This window comes from Rutilus rutilus, assembly GCF_951802725.1.
Source record: "Rutilus rutilus genome assembly, chromosome: 1".
Lineage (NCBI taxonomy): Eukaryota > Metazoa > Chordata > Actinopteri > Cypriniformes > Leuciscidae > Rutilus > Rutilus rutilus.
Window position 1 is genome coordinate 72,774,703 of NC_140209.1, and position 13,255 is coordinate 72,787,957.

The following is a 13,255-nucleotide window of genomic DNA, read 5'->3' on the forward strand; positions in this document are numbered from 1 at the left end:
AAGCTATTCAGGCAGTGTGCGTCCCCTTGCCCACGTTATTTAAGCGAGGGTGACACACACTCGCTTTGTGTAGTTTGTCTGGGAGTGGAGCATGCACGAGCGGTGCTCGAGGGCGCTGTCTGTGCAAACTGTTTTCATGAAAAAGCTCCGCTCCCGTTTGAGCTTGTTCGATCAATTAGATCAGGCTCGCGTTTCCAGTGCATCAGGTCCCGCGTCTGTTGAGGCAGCGCGCCGCTTGTATGCATAGGATTCGCACGTGGGGCTGGCATATGATACTGAGACGGTTGCGACCCTTTCTCAGTGTTTATTAACCAGCTCCACTGGTCTCGCGCACGGTTCGGAAGCCCGCGCTGCGGCTTCTTCCGACCGTGTTAAAGACAGAGCGTTTGATTCGATCAAATAGATCAGGCTCGCGTTTCCAGTGCATCAGGTCCCGCGTCTGTTGAGGCAGCGCGCTACTTGTATGCATGGGATTCGCACGTGGGGCTGGCATATAATACTGAGACGGTTGCGACCCTTTCTCAGTGTTTATTAACCAGCTCCACTGGTCTCGCGCACGGTTCGGAAGCCCGCGCTGCGGCTTCTTCCGACCGTGTTAAAGACACAGCGTTTGATTTATCTGGCTCCGAGGAGTTAGATATTATTTATCAACACTGAATCACGTGGATATGGGGATTCGCCACCCCATATTCCCGTTAGTGAGGAGTTGCTGGAGATTGTAATCTGGGCAGTGGTTCAATTAAATGTTAAATGGCCATATAATAAGCAGGAAGCGACTAAGAAAAATAAAATGAATGAGCGCTTCCTGCAGACCCAGTCACAATCTTCGTGTCAGAGCCTTCCCTTTTTTCACTGATCTCCATACTGAGGTATCGAGATCGTGGAAAAATCCATTTTCATCTCAATTATTTCCCCCCCATGTATATATTTACTCATCCATTAGGGAATCTAATGAAAATGGTTATGAGGTGATGGCTCGGGTTGAGGAATATTTTGCGAAATATTTTCTCCCCGACATTGCGTCACCCCTGATAGCTCAGACACTTCCCTCCAAATCTCGTACATCGAATTTGTTAGGGAAAGCATATATGGCGGTGGGTCGAGCCGGTGCATGCCCACACACAATGGGGTTATTACAGGCATATCTGGCTGACCTCCTCAAGCAGGTGGATGATAACTGGGAGGTCTCACTCAGTGGTATTACTGAATTTCATAGAGTAGCTGACTTATCTCTTCGTATTATTAAAGAGACGGTCCGTGCTATTGGCCGTTCTATGGCAGCACTAGTCGTCTCAGAGAGACATTTATGGCTTAATCGCTTGTGGATCGGGGAGAAAGACAGGGCTTTCCTTCTCGATGCTCCCCTTTCACCTTCCGGCCTCTTTGGCGACGCGGCAAGATCCGTTGTCGAGAGGCTTCAGGAGGCAGAGCGACAATCAGCTATCCCCAGTTGTCAGTCCAGGTCTCATGGGGTTGCTGCCAGGGGGCAGCCTCATGGGACAGCCGCCAGCTCCTCATATTTTGAGAAGGTTTCCTCTCGTGCCCCCCCGTATAAGGCTTGGGGCCAGAAGAAACTTTCTCGCACGAAGCACTCCATACCGAAGACAGGTCTGAGGACTGTCTCTCGGGCTAAGATGGCTTCAACTAAGAGGTCTTGTCGTAACACGCAGACCCTTATGGGCATTCCCCCAGGAGAGCGAGTACAGGAGTCTCGCCCCCTTATGCAGCCCTTAGGAAATCGATGTTTGCTTCCCGCCGCCGATGGCGCTTCGGGACACATCGGCTTCCAGCGAACACAAATCGCAGTATCTGCCCGATAACGTTGCGGCCCTGTCGAGTTCGCCGCCTCTCAGGAGGTCTGTAGAGAGCATATTTCGGTTAGTTCCTGCCAGTTAGCTGCTTCAGGTCACCGAAGCCATTTGGAAATTTATAGCCGAGGCCAGTCTCGAGGGACTGGTCCCCATAATGGCATATTTAGACACCCCGAGGGGTCTTCAAAATATATCCTAGGGGGTCCTGCTTACAGTGGAGCTAATATACAAATATTATCTACTAAGGGTGGTTCACATGTCGGCCAGCCCCGAGCAGGGTCGGTTCTTGGAACAGGAAGTCTAGTCCCTCTTAACACAGGAAACCTCAAAGTGGGCTCTTCCTTGGTTACGGGAGCCTGGGTTCTACAGCTGGCACTTCATAGTTCCTATGAGGGGGGGAGTTAGGCCTTATTTTGGATCTCATGGTACTGGATCAACCTCCGAGGGGGTTCAGATTCAAGTTACCGACTGTTAGTCAGACCAGCTCCGAGGACTGGTCTGTCTTGATAGATCCACAAGCTCCTTAACTCCTCTTTCCCTTCTAACCCTATCACAGGAAGTTTCCGAGATCCGCTTTTGGGGGGAAAAGCGCATCAGTTCTGGACTCTTCCAGTCGGCCTAGCCTTATCCCCTCGCACCTTCACTAAATGTATGGACACGGCCCTTGCTCCATTGAGACTTCAGGGGGTCCGTATCTTATAGATGACTGGCTCATTTTGGCTCAGTCGAAAAGAACTAGCAATTCAACATCGAGATGTTGTTTTGCGTCATCTGAGGTGTGTGGGGTTGAGACTCAATGTGAAGGAAAGTTCCTTAACTCCTCTTCAGAGGACTACGTCCCTGGGAGTAGAGTGGGACTTAGTCACGATGCGGGCACAATTGTCTCCTGCTCGTATAAATACTATCTTAAACACATTGAAGAGTATTAGGTTAGGCCAGGCTATCACTGTCAAACACTTTCAAGGAGTTTTGGGTCTTATGGCTGCAGCTTCCACGGTAGTACCCTTTGGTCTGCTCCATATGAGGGCCTTGCAGTGGTGGCTCAGGAACAAGGGTTTTTGTCCTCTGGGAAACCCTTTTCGTACGATCAGAGTTACGCGCAGATGCCTTCGTTCTCTTGTCGTATGGAAGAAACCATGGTTCCTGTCTCAGGGCCCGGTTTTGTGAGCACCATGTGAGAGAAAAACTCTGACCACGGATGCGTCCCTAACGGGCTGGGGTACGGTTATGGAGGGCCGTTACACCCGAGGTACTTGGAAAGACCATCATCTCACATTGCATATTAATCGCTTGGAGATGTTGGCCGTATTTTTGCCCTGAGGCACTTCCTTGTAGACCTCAGAGGCCATCATGTTCTTGTTAGGACAGACAATATGTCGGTGGTCTCTTATATCAACTGCCAAGGGAGGATTGAGACCTCGCCCTCTTTGTAGACTGGCGCATCAAATTCTTCTTTGGTCCCAGGACAAATTTCTCTCCATCAGATCTATTTATATTCCTGGGGTTGATAATATGGGAGCAGACATCCTGTCGAGGCAGGGGCTGAGGCCCGGGGAATGGCGGCTCCACCCTGAAGTGGTTGAGCTTATATGGAGAGAGTTTGGCCGGGCGGAGGTTGACCTGTTTCGCTTATCATGAGAACTCTCATTGCCCGCTCTGGTACTCTCTCTCACATCCAGCTCCTTTGGGCTTGGATGCCATGGTACAGATGTGGCCGAGGTCACATCTGTACACTTTTCCCCCGATCGCTCTGCTCCCTGGGGTTCTAGAAAGGGTCAGGAGGTACGGAGTGAGACTACTCCTTGTAGCTCCGTACTGGCAGGCCCGAATTTGGTTTTCGGACCTTATTAGTCTCTTGGAGAGTTCTCCATGGAAAATTCCTATTAGGAGAGATCTTCTGTCTCAGGCTGATGGTACATTATTTCATCCCCGACCAGAGTAATGGAGACTATGGGTCTGGCCCCTGAGGGGGTCACACCCATAATTAGGTTGCCCTTTCCACCGAGGTGGTCAGGACATCCATACTAGAACCCCACTCTACTAGGAACTAAACAATTAAGTTAGGGAGGGCATTGAACCCAGTTTATTACTGCCCACTGGCTTCAGTACTGGTGTTCCATCCCGCTCTCTAACGGGATCTCCTGTTCATGCTTAGGGCCTCTGTGGCGGCCTCAGTGCCCTCCGCAAGCCTCTAAGGGTGTTCTCGAAAGGACGTTCCCACTGAAACTCCATGTTCCTGTAGATTGGAGGATGAATCCTTTTCATCCAGCCTATTGGCATCAGGCTGATGGGTTATCCCTGGCACCCATCATGTCCTGTGGGTGAGGTATACCAATATATATTTGAGATATATAAGTATATATAGGAGAATCTATTGAGTCTGCTTCCTGCTCGTCTTACTCCCTGGAAGAGTGGTGGTGCTGCCCCCTCTTACTTGCTAGCGTGGGAGCCACTCAACGTTATTTTTGCCCGGTACTGAGGTACCTGTAGGCAATGTTAAGATTCTTCGGGTATTCCATCCTCCATCGCATGTGTCGGATGGTCAAGGTCGTAGCCTTTGAGGTTCCTACATTAGGCCTTAGGCTGAGAGGAGTCAGTCCATCTAGTTATGCATCAAGGGTTAGGAGCTATTCCCTTTATTAAGAGTACAGTTGGTTATCTAAAACCACTTATATTTGAAGTACAAGGTGCGCTTTTGCTTTCACCTCTCATCTAATATTTTCTACGGTCTGGGGCTCCCATCCATGAGGTCAGTCGAGCCTCCGGCTCCAGACCTCCCCTTCTTGCACCAAATCTTATGACAAGCTAGTTTGGATCTGCCCTCCACTCATTCTATCGTCCGTGAGTGTGCCAGATGCTTTACACCAGGGCGTTTTCTCTCAGTGTGGCGGCGTGGGTATTTGTTCCCCAAAGTATCGAGTATCGATGCAGCGGGAGTTCCCTTTACGAAAGGGAACGTCTCGGGTTACGTATGTAACCCTCGTTCCCTGAGTAGGGAACGAGACGCTGCATCCCTCGGCCACACTTTTCGCGCCCCTGAGAACGACTTGCTTTGACCAATTAGAAGCTAACATTTCCTGGTTCCTGTGACCCTTTTGTAGCTTCCGGATCACCGTCACATGCGACGTCACGGGTGACGTTGCACCAATCAAGATTGGGATAGTTCCATAGTTGACTTCAGACGCTTCATGCCGAAGGCATTCCCCAAAGTATCGAGTATCGATGCAGCGTCTCGTTCCCTACTCAGGGAACGAGGGTTACATACGTAACCCGAGACGATTTCTCAGTGAAAGAAGCGATTCTGCGTCAGGCCTGTGTACAAAAACAAGTCATGTATAATAATAGACGAATCTATTTCGATAATGACTACTCTCCGGAGAGCTCAGGTGCGTGACATGATTAGACAACTCAAGAAGAAGGAACTTTTATCCTGCACAGTTGAAGATCAGCCTGACCACCGGTGACAAAACTTTCTTTACATTGGCGGATGCTCTGCCAACACTACAAGAGCTCGGTATCAAGACGCAAATGGGGGAACGTGACGCACTGGAGATGGAGCTGTCAAAAACCATGTGGCAGACATGGAGAGGAGGTCGTCGCAGGATTAATCAAGCAACGATGTCAGACGCGGATGTTAAAGCTTTCTTCTCGGAGCAGATCATTTAGTTTTGTTTCCAGGAACAAATACAAGCAAGAATTTTATTTATTTATTTTTTTTTGGGTCTTCTTCCTTCCCTTCATCGTGACTAGTGAACGTGAGGTGAGAACTATAATTTGTTAACGGAAGGGCTGATATATCAGAAACCGTATGGTGATAGACATTTGCCGTGGCCACACTAGGACTGGTTGATATGGATGGTTTTGGCAATAAATGCGGAAGTAATAACACTTATTGAGTGGATGACACTCGCCCTTTGGGCTGCGACCCCCTCAAGGGAACCATTTAAATGGTGTGGTCGCAAACACGCAAGGTGTACTTTTTCCCCAGAGAGATCTAGTCACAACTCTCTGCCCACTTTCAAACGGGAACTGTTTGCCGTTTTTATTTATTTATTTATTTTTACGAATCTACTTTGTGTCAAGTGCAAACAGTTGGATGTGGCGAAGTTCAAAATTATGTTCAAGTTCATTGTTCTCTTTTCCTTGACAGCAGTGATGCTTTATGTGTACATTTTTAGACACACTGATTGTTTTTTGGTTTGTGATCAGCCCAAAGTGGCAATATAAAAAAAACATTTAATTTTACTAATAACCATGGAAAGTTTGACGTGTGTTAGTTACAACGTGAAGGGGATAGGTAGCCCAGTAAAGATGAAAAAAATTCTAAATCAGCTCAAGACATTCAAATGTGGTGTTGCCATGTTACAAGAGACTCATCTCTCAGAAAAAGAACATTTGAAGTTGAAAAGAGAATGGGTGGATCAGGTTTTCAGTGCATCCTACGGTAAAGGGAGAAAAAGGGGGGTTGCCATCCTTATTAGTAAGGCTGTCTATTTTACAGAGGAAAGAATCATTAAGGATAAAGATGGCAGATATGTTATGGTTGTGGGAACAATTGGGGGTATTCAAATAACTTTTTTTACCCTCTAGGTGGGATGCTATTTTTAAAAGATGGACTGAGAAGGGTCTTACCATGATTGATCAGCTTTTTGACGGAAGTACATTGCGCTCTTTCTCTGATCTTAAAGAAAAGTTTATGTTATCATCAAATGATTTTTTCAGATACCTACAAATAAGAAACTATATTACAAATCATAAGGAAAGGGAAATAATTAAGAAAGCCCCGACTAATGTTGAACAGTATTTCATTACTATAATCAAACAACACCCATTACATAAGAAGCACATGTCGCGCATATACAGCAGACTACTGCTTGATTCAACAGATAATATGTTCCATATAAAGACAAAGTGGGAGTTTGAAATGAATGATCATATAGAGGATGAGGCGTGGGTAAACATATGCACAGGATGTCATAAGGGCATCAACAGTCATAAATGGAAAGAGTTTGATAAGGATGGAATTATGAAAATTATGCATGTAGATCTGCCTTTTACTCCCCTGTATTTTTTGCTTGAAGGAATACCCCAAGATTTTTGTAGTCAAGACCAGAGATATATTCTGCATGTCCTCCTATTATGTGCACGAAAAACCATTACAATTAATTGGATGAAACCACACCCACCCAAAATGAGTCAGTGGAGAGAAAAAACTTATAGAATGGAGCACATGACTGCCCAACTCCAACTGAAAATGGACACTTTCATACAAAGGTGGACGCCTATTGTATATTGAGGCATTGAGGGGGAATTGAACTGATTGTGTGAAACTTTTAATTATTCCCTGTTGTATATATAAAAAAATATATATATATATATATATTTTTTTCTTCTTTCATTTCTTTCATTCTACTATTGTATAATGCTTAATGTATTTTATTTATTTTTTTTCTTTGGGCCACCGTGGTTGTCAAGGAATGTTTAGTTTGTTGTTGTAACTTGTTAAAATGTTTAAAAAAAAAAGTAAAAAAAAAAAATAAAAAAAAAAAAATATATATATATATATATATATATTTATATTTATATATTTATATATATATACATATATATATATACATATACACACACACACACACACACATATATATATATATATATATATATATATATATATATATATATATATATATATATATGTGTGTGTGTGTGCGTGTATATATGTGTGTGTGTGTGTGTGTGTATATGAGGAAAATAAGTATTTGAACACCCTGCTATTTTGCAAGTTCTCCCACTTAGAAATCATGGAGGGGTCTGAAATTGTCATCGTAGGTGCATGTCCACTGTGAGAGACATAATCTAAAAAAAAAAATCCAGAAATCACAATGTATGATTTTTTAACTATTTATTTGTATGATACAGCTGCAAATAAGTATTTGAACACCTGAGAAAATCAATGTTAATATTTGGTACAGTAGCCTCTGTTTGCAATTACAGAGGTCAAACGTTTCCTGTAGTTTTTCACCAGGTTTGCACACACTGCAGGAGGGATTTTGGCCCACTCCTCCACACAGATCTTCTCTAGATCAGTCAGGTTTCTGGGCTGTCGCTGAAAACACGGAGTTTGAGCTCCCTCCAAAGATTCTCTATTGGGTTTAGGTCTGGAGACTGGCTAGGCCACGCCAGAACCTTGATATACTTCTTACAGAGCCACTCCTTGGTTATCCTGGCTGTGTGCTTTGGGTCATTGTCATGTTGGAAGACCCAGCCTCGACCCATCTTCAATGCTCTAACTGAGGGAAGGAGGTTGTTCCCCAAAATCTCGCAATACATGGCCCCGGTCATCCTCTCCTTAATACAGTGCAGTCGCCCTGTCCCATGTGCAGAAAAACACCCCCAAAGCATGATGCTACCACCCCCATGCTTGACAGTAGGGATGGTGTTCTTGGGATGGTACTCATCATTCTTCTTCCTCCAAACACGTTTAGTGGAATTATGACCAAAAAGTTCTATTTTGGTCTCATCTGACCACATGACTTTCTCCCATGACTCCTCTGGATCATCGAAATGGTCACTGGCAAACTTAAGACGGGCCTTGACATGTGCTGGTTTAAGCAGGGGAACCTTCCGTGCCATGCATGATTTCAAACCATGATGTCTTAGTGTATTACCAACAGTAACCTTGGAAACGGTGGTCCCAGCTCTTTTCAGGTCATTGACCAGCTCCTCCCGTGTAGTTCTGGGCTGATTTCTCACCTTTCTTAGGATCATTGAGACCCCACGAGGTGAGATCTTGCATGGAGACCCAGTCTGAGGGAGATTGACAGTCATGTTTAGCTTCTTCCATTTTCTAATGATTGCTCCAACAGTGGACCTTTTTTCACCAAGCTGCTTGGCATTTTCACCTTAGCCCTTTCCAGCCTTGTGGAGGTGTACAATTTTGTCTCTAGTGTCTTTGGACAGCTCTTTGGTCTTGGCCATGTTAGTAGTTGGATTCTTACTGATCGTATGGGGTGGACAGGTGTCTTTATGCAGCTAACGACCTCAAACAGGTGCATCTAATTTAGGATAATAAATGGAGTGGAGGTGGACATTTTAAAGGCAGACTAACAGGTCTTTGAGGGTCAGAATTCTAGCTGATATACAGGTGTTCAAATACTTATTTGCAGCTGTATCATACAAATAAATAGTTAAAAAATCATATATTGTGATTTCTGGATTTTTCTTTTTAAGATTATGTCTCTCACAGTGGACATGCACCTACGATGACAATTTCAGACCCCTCCATGATTTCCAAGTGGGAGAACTTGCAAAATAGCAGGGTGTTCAAATACTTATTTTCCTCACTGTATATATATATATACATATACATATATATATATATACATATACATATATATACATATACATATATATATATATATACACTTTTTAACCACAAATGCCCGTCTTGTACCATCTCTGAGATGTGCCACGTATTACATCATCACGTGGGAAAGGTCACGCGTCACGTCATCAAAAAATGTGTTTTGGGGTTTCATGACCCTTTAAAAATGAAATGAAATGAATGTGTAAACATGAATACATCAACAATTTCAACCTTTGTATTGTTACAGTGTTGGTAGTATATTTAAATGAACAATGTGTAGTCTTTCTCCATGTTACCTTTACCTTGATATCCCTGTTTATTTGTCAGCAAAAGTCTGCTGGATGAAGATGAACACGTTAGTTGATCATCATAGATCTGAGTCATTTTCTCTTTCTGTCTTCAGTCTGTATAGATGCAGAATTACAGAGGAACAGAGTCTCATCCTGACTTCAGCTCTGAGATCAAACCCGTCACACCTGAGAGAGCTGGACCTGAGCGTGAATACACTAGGAGACTCTGGAGTGAAGCGCTTATGTGCCGTACTGAAGGATTCACACTGTAAACTGGAGAGATTGAGGTCAGTCACATTCGCATACAAGAATCAAAATGCTTAAAATCACTTCAACAGTTTAAACTAAAACACTGTAACACTGTATTTGTGCAAACTTAGTATTTTGTGATCTGGTGATATAAAGATGAAGATCTCTCTTCCTCTCTCTGTTTTATTTGCTCATGAAGATGATGTGACTTTACAGAATAAAGAGTTTTCTTTTCTTCTGTCTTATTTTCTTCTCTCTCTCTGCTAATGTAGGTTAAGCTCCTGTGATATGACAGATGAAGGTTGTTCTGATGTGACTTCAGCTCTGAAATCAAACCCGTCACACCTGAGAGAGCTGGAGCTGAGCGGGAATAAACTAGGAGACTCTGGAGTGAAGCACTTATGTGCCGTACTGAAGGATTCACACTGTAAACTGGAGAGATTGAGGTCAGTCACATTCACATACAAGAATAAAAATGCTTAAAATCACTTCAACAGTTTAAACTAAAACACTTTAACATTGTATTTGTGCAAACTGAGTATTTTGTGATCTGGTGCGATCTCAAGCATTAGCCTACTATTCCTGCCAAACTTCCATAGTTGCAGTTAGTGTTACTACAGTAAATCCATGGTGAATAATGCTGATCTGTGGACACTGGATAGTTCATTCATGGCACAATGTTTCTTTGCGCTTTCAATGTTTCTCGCGCTGCTTTGGTCCAAACTGATAAAAAACGGTCCGTCAACCACACAGAAACGAGTAGCTCAGTTTCGTTCCGCTTACATTATGTTTTCCATTTGATGTCGGACAGTTGTTGTCATGGTAAAGGATGATGGAAGCAAGATGCAAGAAATTTAATTGTAATTTAATTTAATTGTAGAGATTTTAATGTAATTGAAGCACAAATAATATTTGAACACACAAACAAACAGTCCAGCACACACAGCAACTTGCAACGCAGGGACTAGATGGTCAGTGCAGAAGAAGTGATGAAAAGTCCGGTTGAAGAAGTGATCCAGGTGATTTCGTGAGCGGTGAAACAATGAACAGGCAGGAACACGCAACAGGAACACCAACGAGCAACACAGGATCTCAGACACGGACATCAAACAACGCTCTGACAATGAGAGGAGAAAAGCAGTGAGTATATATATGGATCGCGAATGAGTTGCAGCTGTGTGATGGTGATGAGATGATGGGAATCAGCTGGAGCGCTGATAACTGAGCGCGAGTGGAACTGCCCACTCGAGCACACCCACACACATGTAAACAACAGTGACACGAGACAAGAAGGACACAGTGAATTTACAAACCGTGACAGTACCCCTCCTCCTAGGAACGCCTCCTGGCGTCCCCAGACTCCCTTACCTGTCAATTGTAATCATCAATGAGGGAGTGATCCAGAATGTCTCGGGCAGGTACCCAACTTCTCTCCTCCGGACCGTAACATTCCCAGTCCACCAAGTACTGGAATCCGCGTCCCCTCCGTCTCGAGTCCAGAATACGGTTTACCGAATATGATGGTTCCCCATCTACGAGACGCGGCGGTGGAGGAACCGGGGCTGGCGGATTAATACGGGAATAAAACACTGGCTTGATTTTGGAAACATGAAACACGGGATGAACTCTCCTGTACGCTGGAGGAAGGTTAAGGCGGACTGCCACCAGACTAACAATCTTGGTGACAGTGAACGGGCCAATAAATTTGGGAGCAAGTTTATTCGAGACGGACCGGAGAGGAATGTTCTTTGTTGAAAGCCACACTTTGGAACCGACGACATATACGGGAGGTCTAGACCGGTGGCGATCGGCCTTGACCTTGGTGCGCGCCCCCACTAGGAGTAGAGTCTCACAGGCTCTAGTCCATGTGCGGTGACACCTCTGGACAAAAGCGTGGGCGGAGGGAACCGCGACTTCGGATTCCAGACTAGGAAAAATTGGTGGGTGGTAACCTACACTACACTCAAACGGAGACAGGCCCGTAGATGACACTGGTATTGTATTGTGGGCGTACTCCACCATAGACAATTGTTGACTCCATGAAGTAGGATTCTTAGAGACCAGACATCGTAATGTTCTCTCTAAATCTTGGTTGGCTCTCTCAGTCTGACCATTGCTCTGGGGATGGAACCCGGAGGACAGACTGACCGTCGCCCCCAATAATCTACAGAATTCTTGCCAAAATTTGGACACAAACTGGGGTCCCCTGTCGGAAACCACGTCTATCGGGAGGCCATGTAAGCGAAAGACGTGGTCAACGACAGCCACCGCTGTCTCCTTGGCTGAGGGTAATTTGGGAAAGGGAATGAAATGAGCCGCCTTCGAGAACCGGTCCACCACGGTCAAAACTACCGTGTTACCCTGGGAGGGTGGGAGGGCGGTAATGAAATCTAGCGAAATGTGGGACCAGGGTCTCGAAGGGACTGGCAGCGGTTGAAGGAGCCCATCAGGGGGTCGATTGGAAGTCTTACCAGTGGCGCAAGCTGAACAAGCCAATACAAAATCGTGAACATCATGAGCCATAAGTGGCCACCAGAATCGTTGTTTAACCAAAAACTTGGTACGACTAACCCCTGGATGACAAGCCACGTTGAAACAATGCCCCCACTGAATAACGTCGGACCTTACTGACTCCGGTACAAAAAGGCGGTTTGGTGGACAACCGGCCGGGGGCGTTACCCCTTGTAAGGCTCTCTTGACCTTCGATTCGACCTCCCATACGAGTGTTGAGACAAATAGACTCTCAGGTAAAATGCACTCGGGAGTAGACGGGCGTTCGGAACGGTCAAAAATATGCGATAAAGAGTCGGGTTTGACATTTTTGGAACCCGGGCGGTACGAGAGAACAAAATCAAAACGTCCGAAAAAAAGTGCCCACCGAGCGTGCCTGGAGTTCAGTCTTTTAGCAGTCTTAATATATTCCAGATTCTTGTGGTCGGTCCAGACGATAAAAGGTACCCCTGACCCTTCTAACCAGTGACGCCATTCCTCCAATGCTAGTTTGACTGCCAACAATTCTCTATTACCAATGTCATAATTGCGTTCTGCAGGGGACAAACGATGAGACAAAAACGTGCATGGGTGCATTCTGTCGTCTGTGGGAGAACGCTGGGATATCACTGCACCTACCCCCACCTCTGACGCATCGACCTCCACCACGAACTGACGTGATGGATCAGGGGTAGTGAGGATGGGAGCCGAAACAAAGCGACTCTTCAGTTTGGTGAACGCAGCTTCAGCTGCGTCTGACCACCTGAACGTCGTTCTGGGGGAGGTCAAGGCGGTCAGAGGCGAGGCTAGTTGGCTGAAGTTGCGAATAAAACGCCTGTAGAAATTGGCGAACCCCAGAAACCGCTGTAGGGCCTTACGGGAATCTGGACTTGGCCATTCTACCACAGCCTTAATCTTCTCAGGATCCATGCGTATTCCCTCAGCCGACACAATGTGACCTAGAAAAGAAACAGACTGTGCATGAAAATCGCATTTCTCCGCCTTGACAAAAAGCCCATTCTCTAGCAACCTTTGAAGCACTCGTCGGA

General features: G+C 45.3%; 1 protein-coding gene across 1 annotated transcript in view; it reads left to right on the top strand.

The window, feature by feature from the left end:
• The window catches only part of LOC311305794 (uncharacterized protein), a 1,216,100-nt gene that overhangs the window by 783,637 nt on the left and 419,208 nt on the right, over positions 1-13,255 (top strand). Inside the window, exons 49-50 of the mRNA XM_084433664.1 lie at positions 9,581-9,754; positions 9,989-10,162. Coding sequence (XP_084289790.1) covers positions 9,581-9,754; positions 9,989-10,162 — 348 coding nt within the window. The remainder of the gene's footprint in view (positions 1-9,580; positions 9,755-9,988; positions 10,163-13,255) is intronic.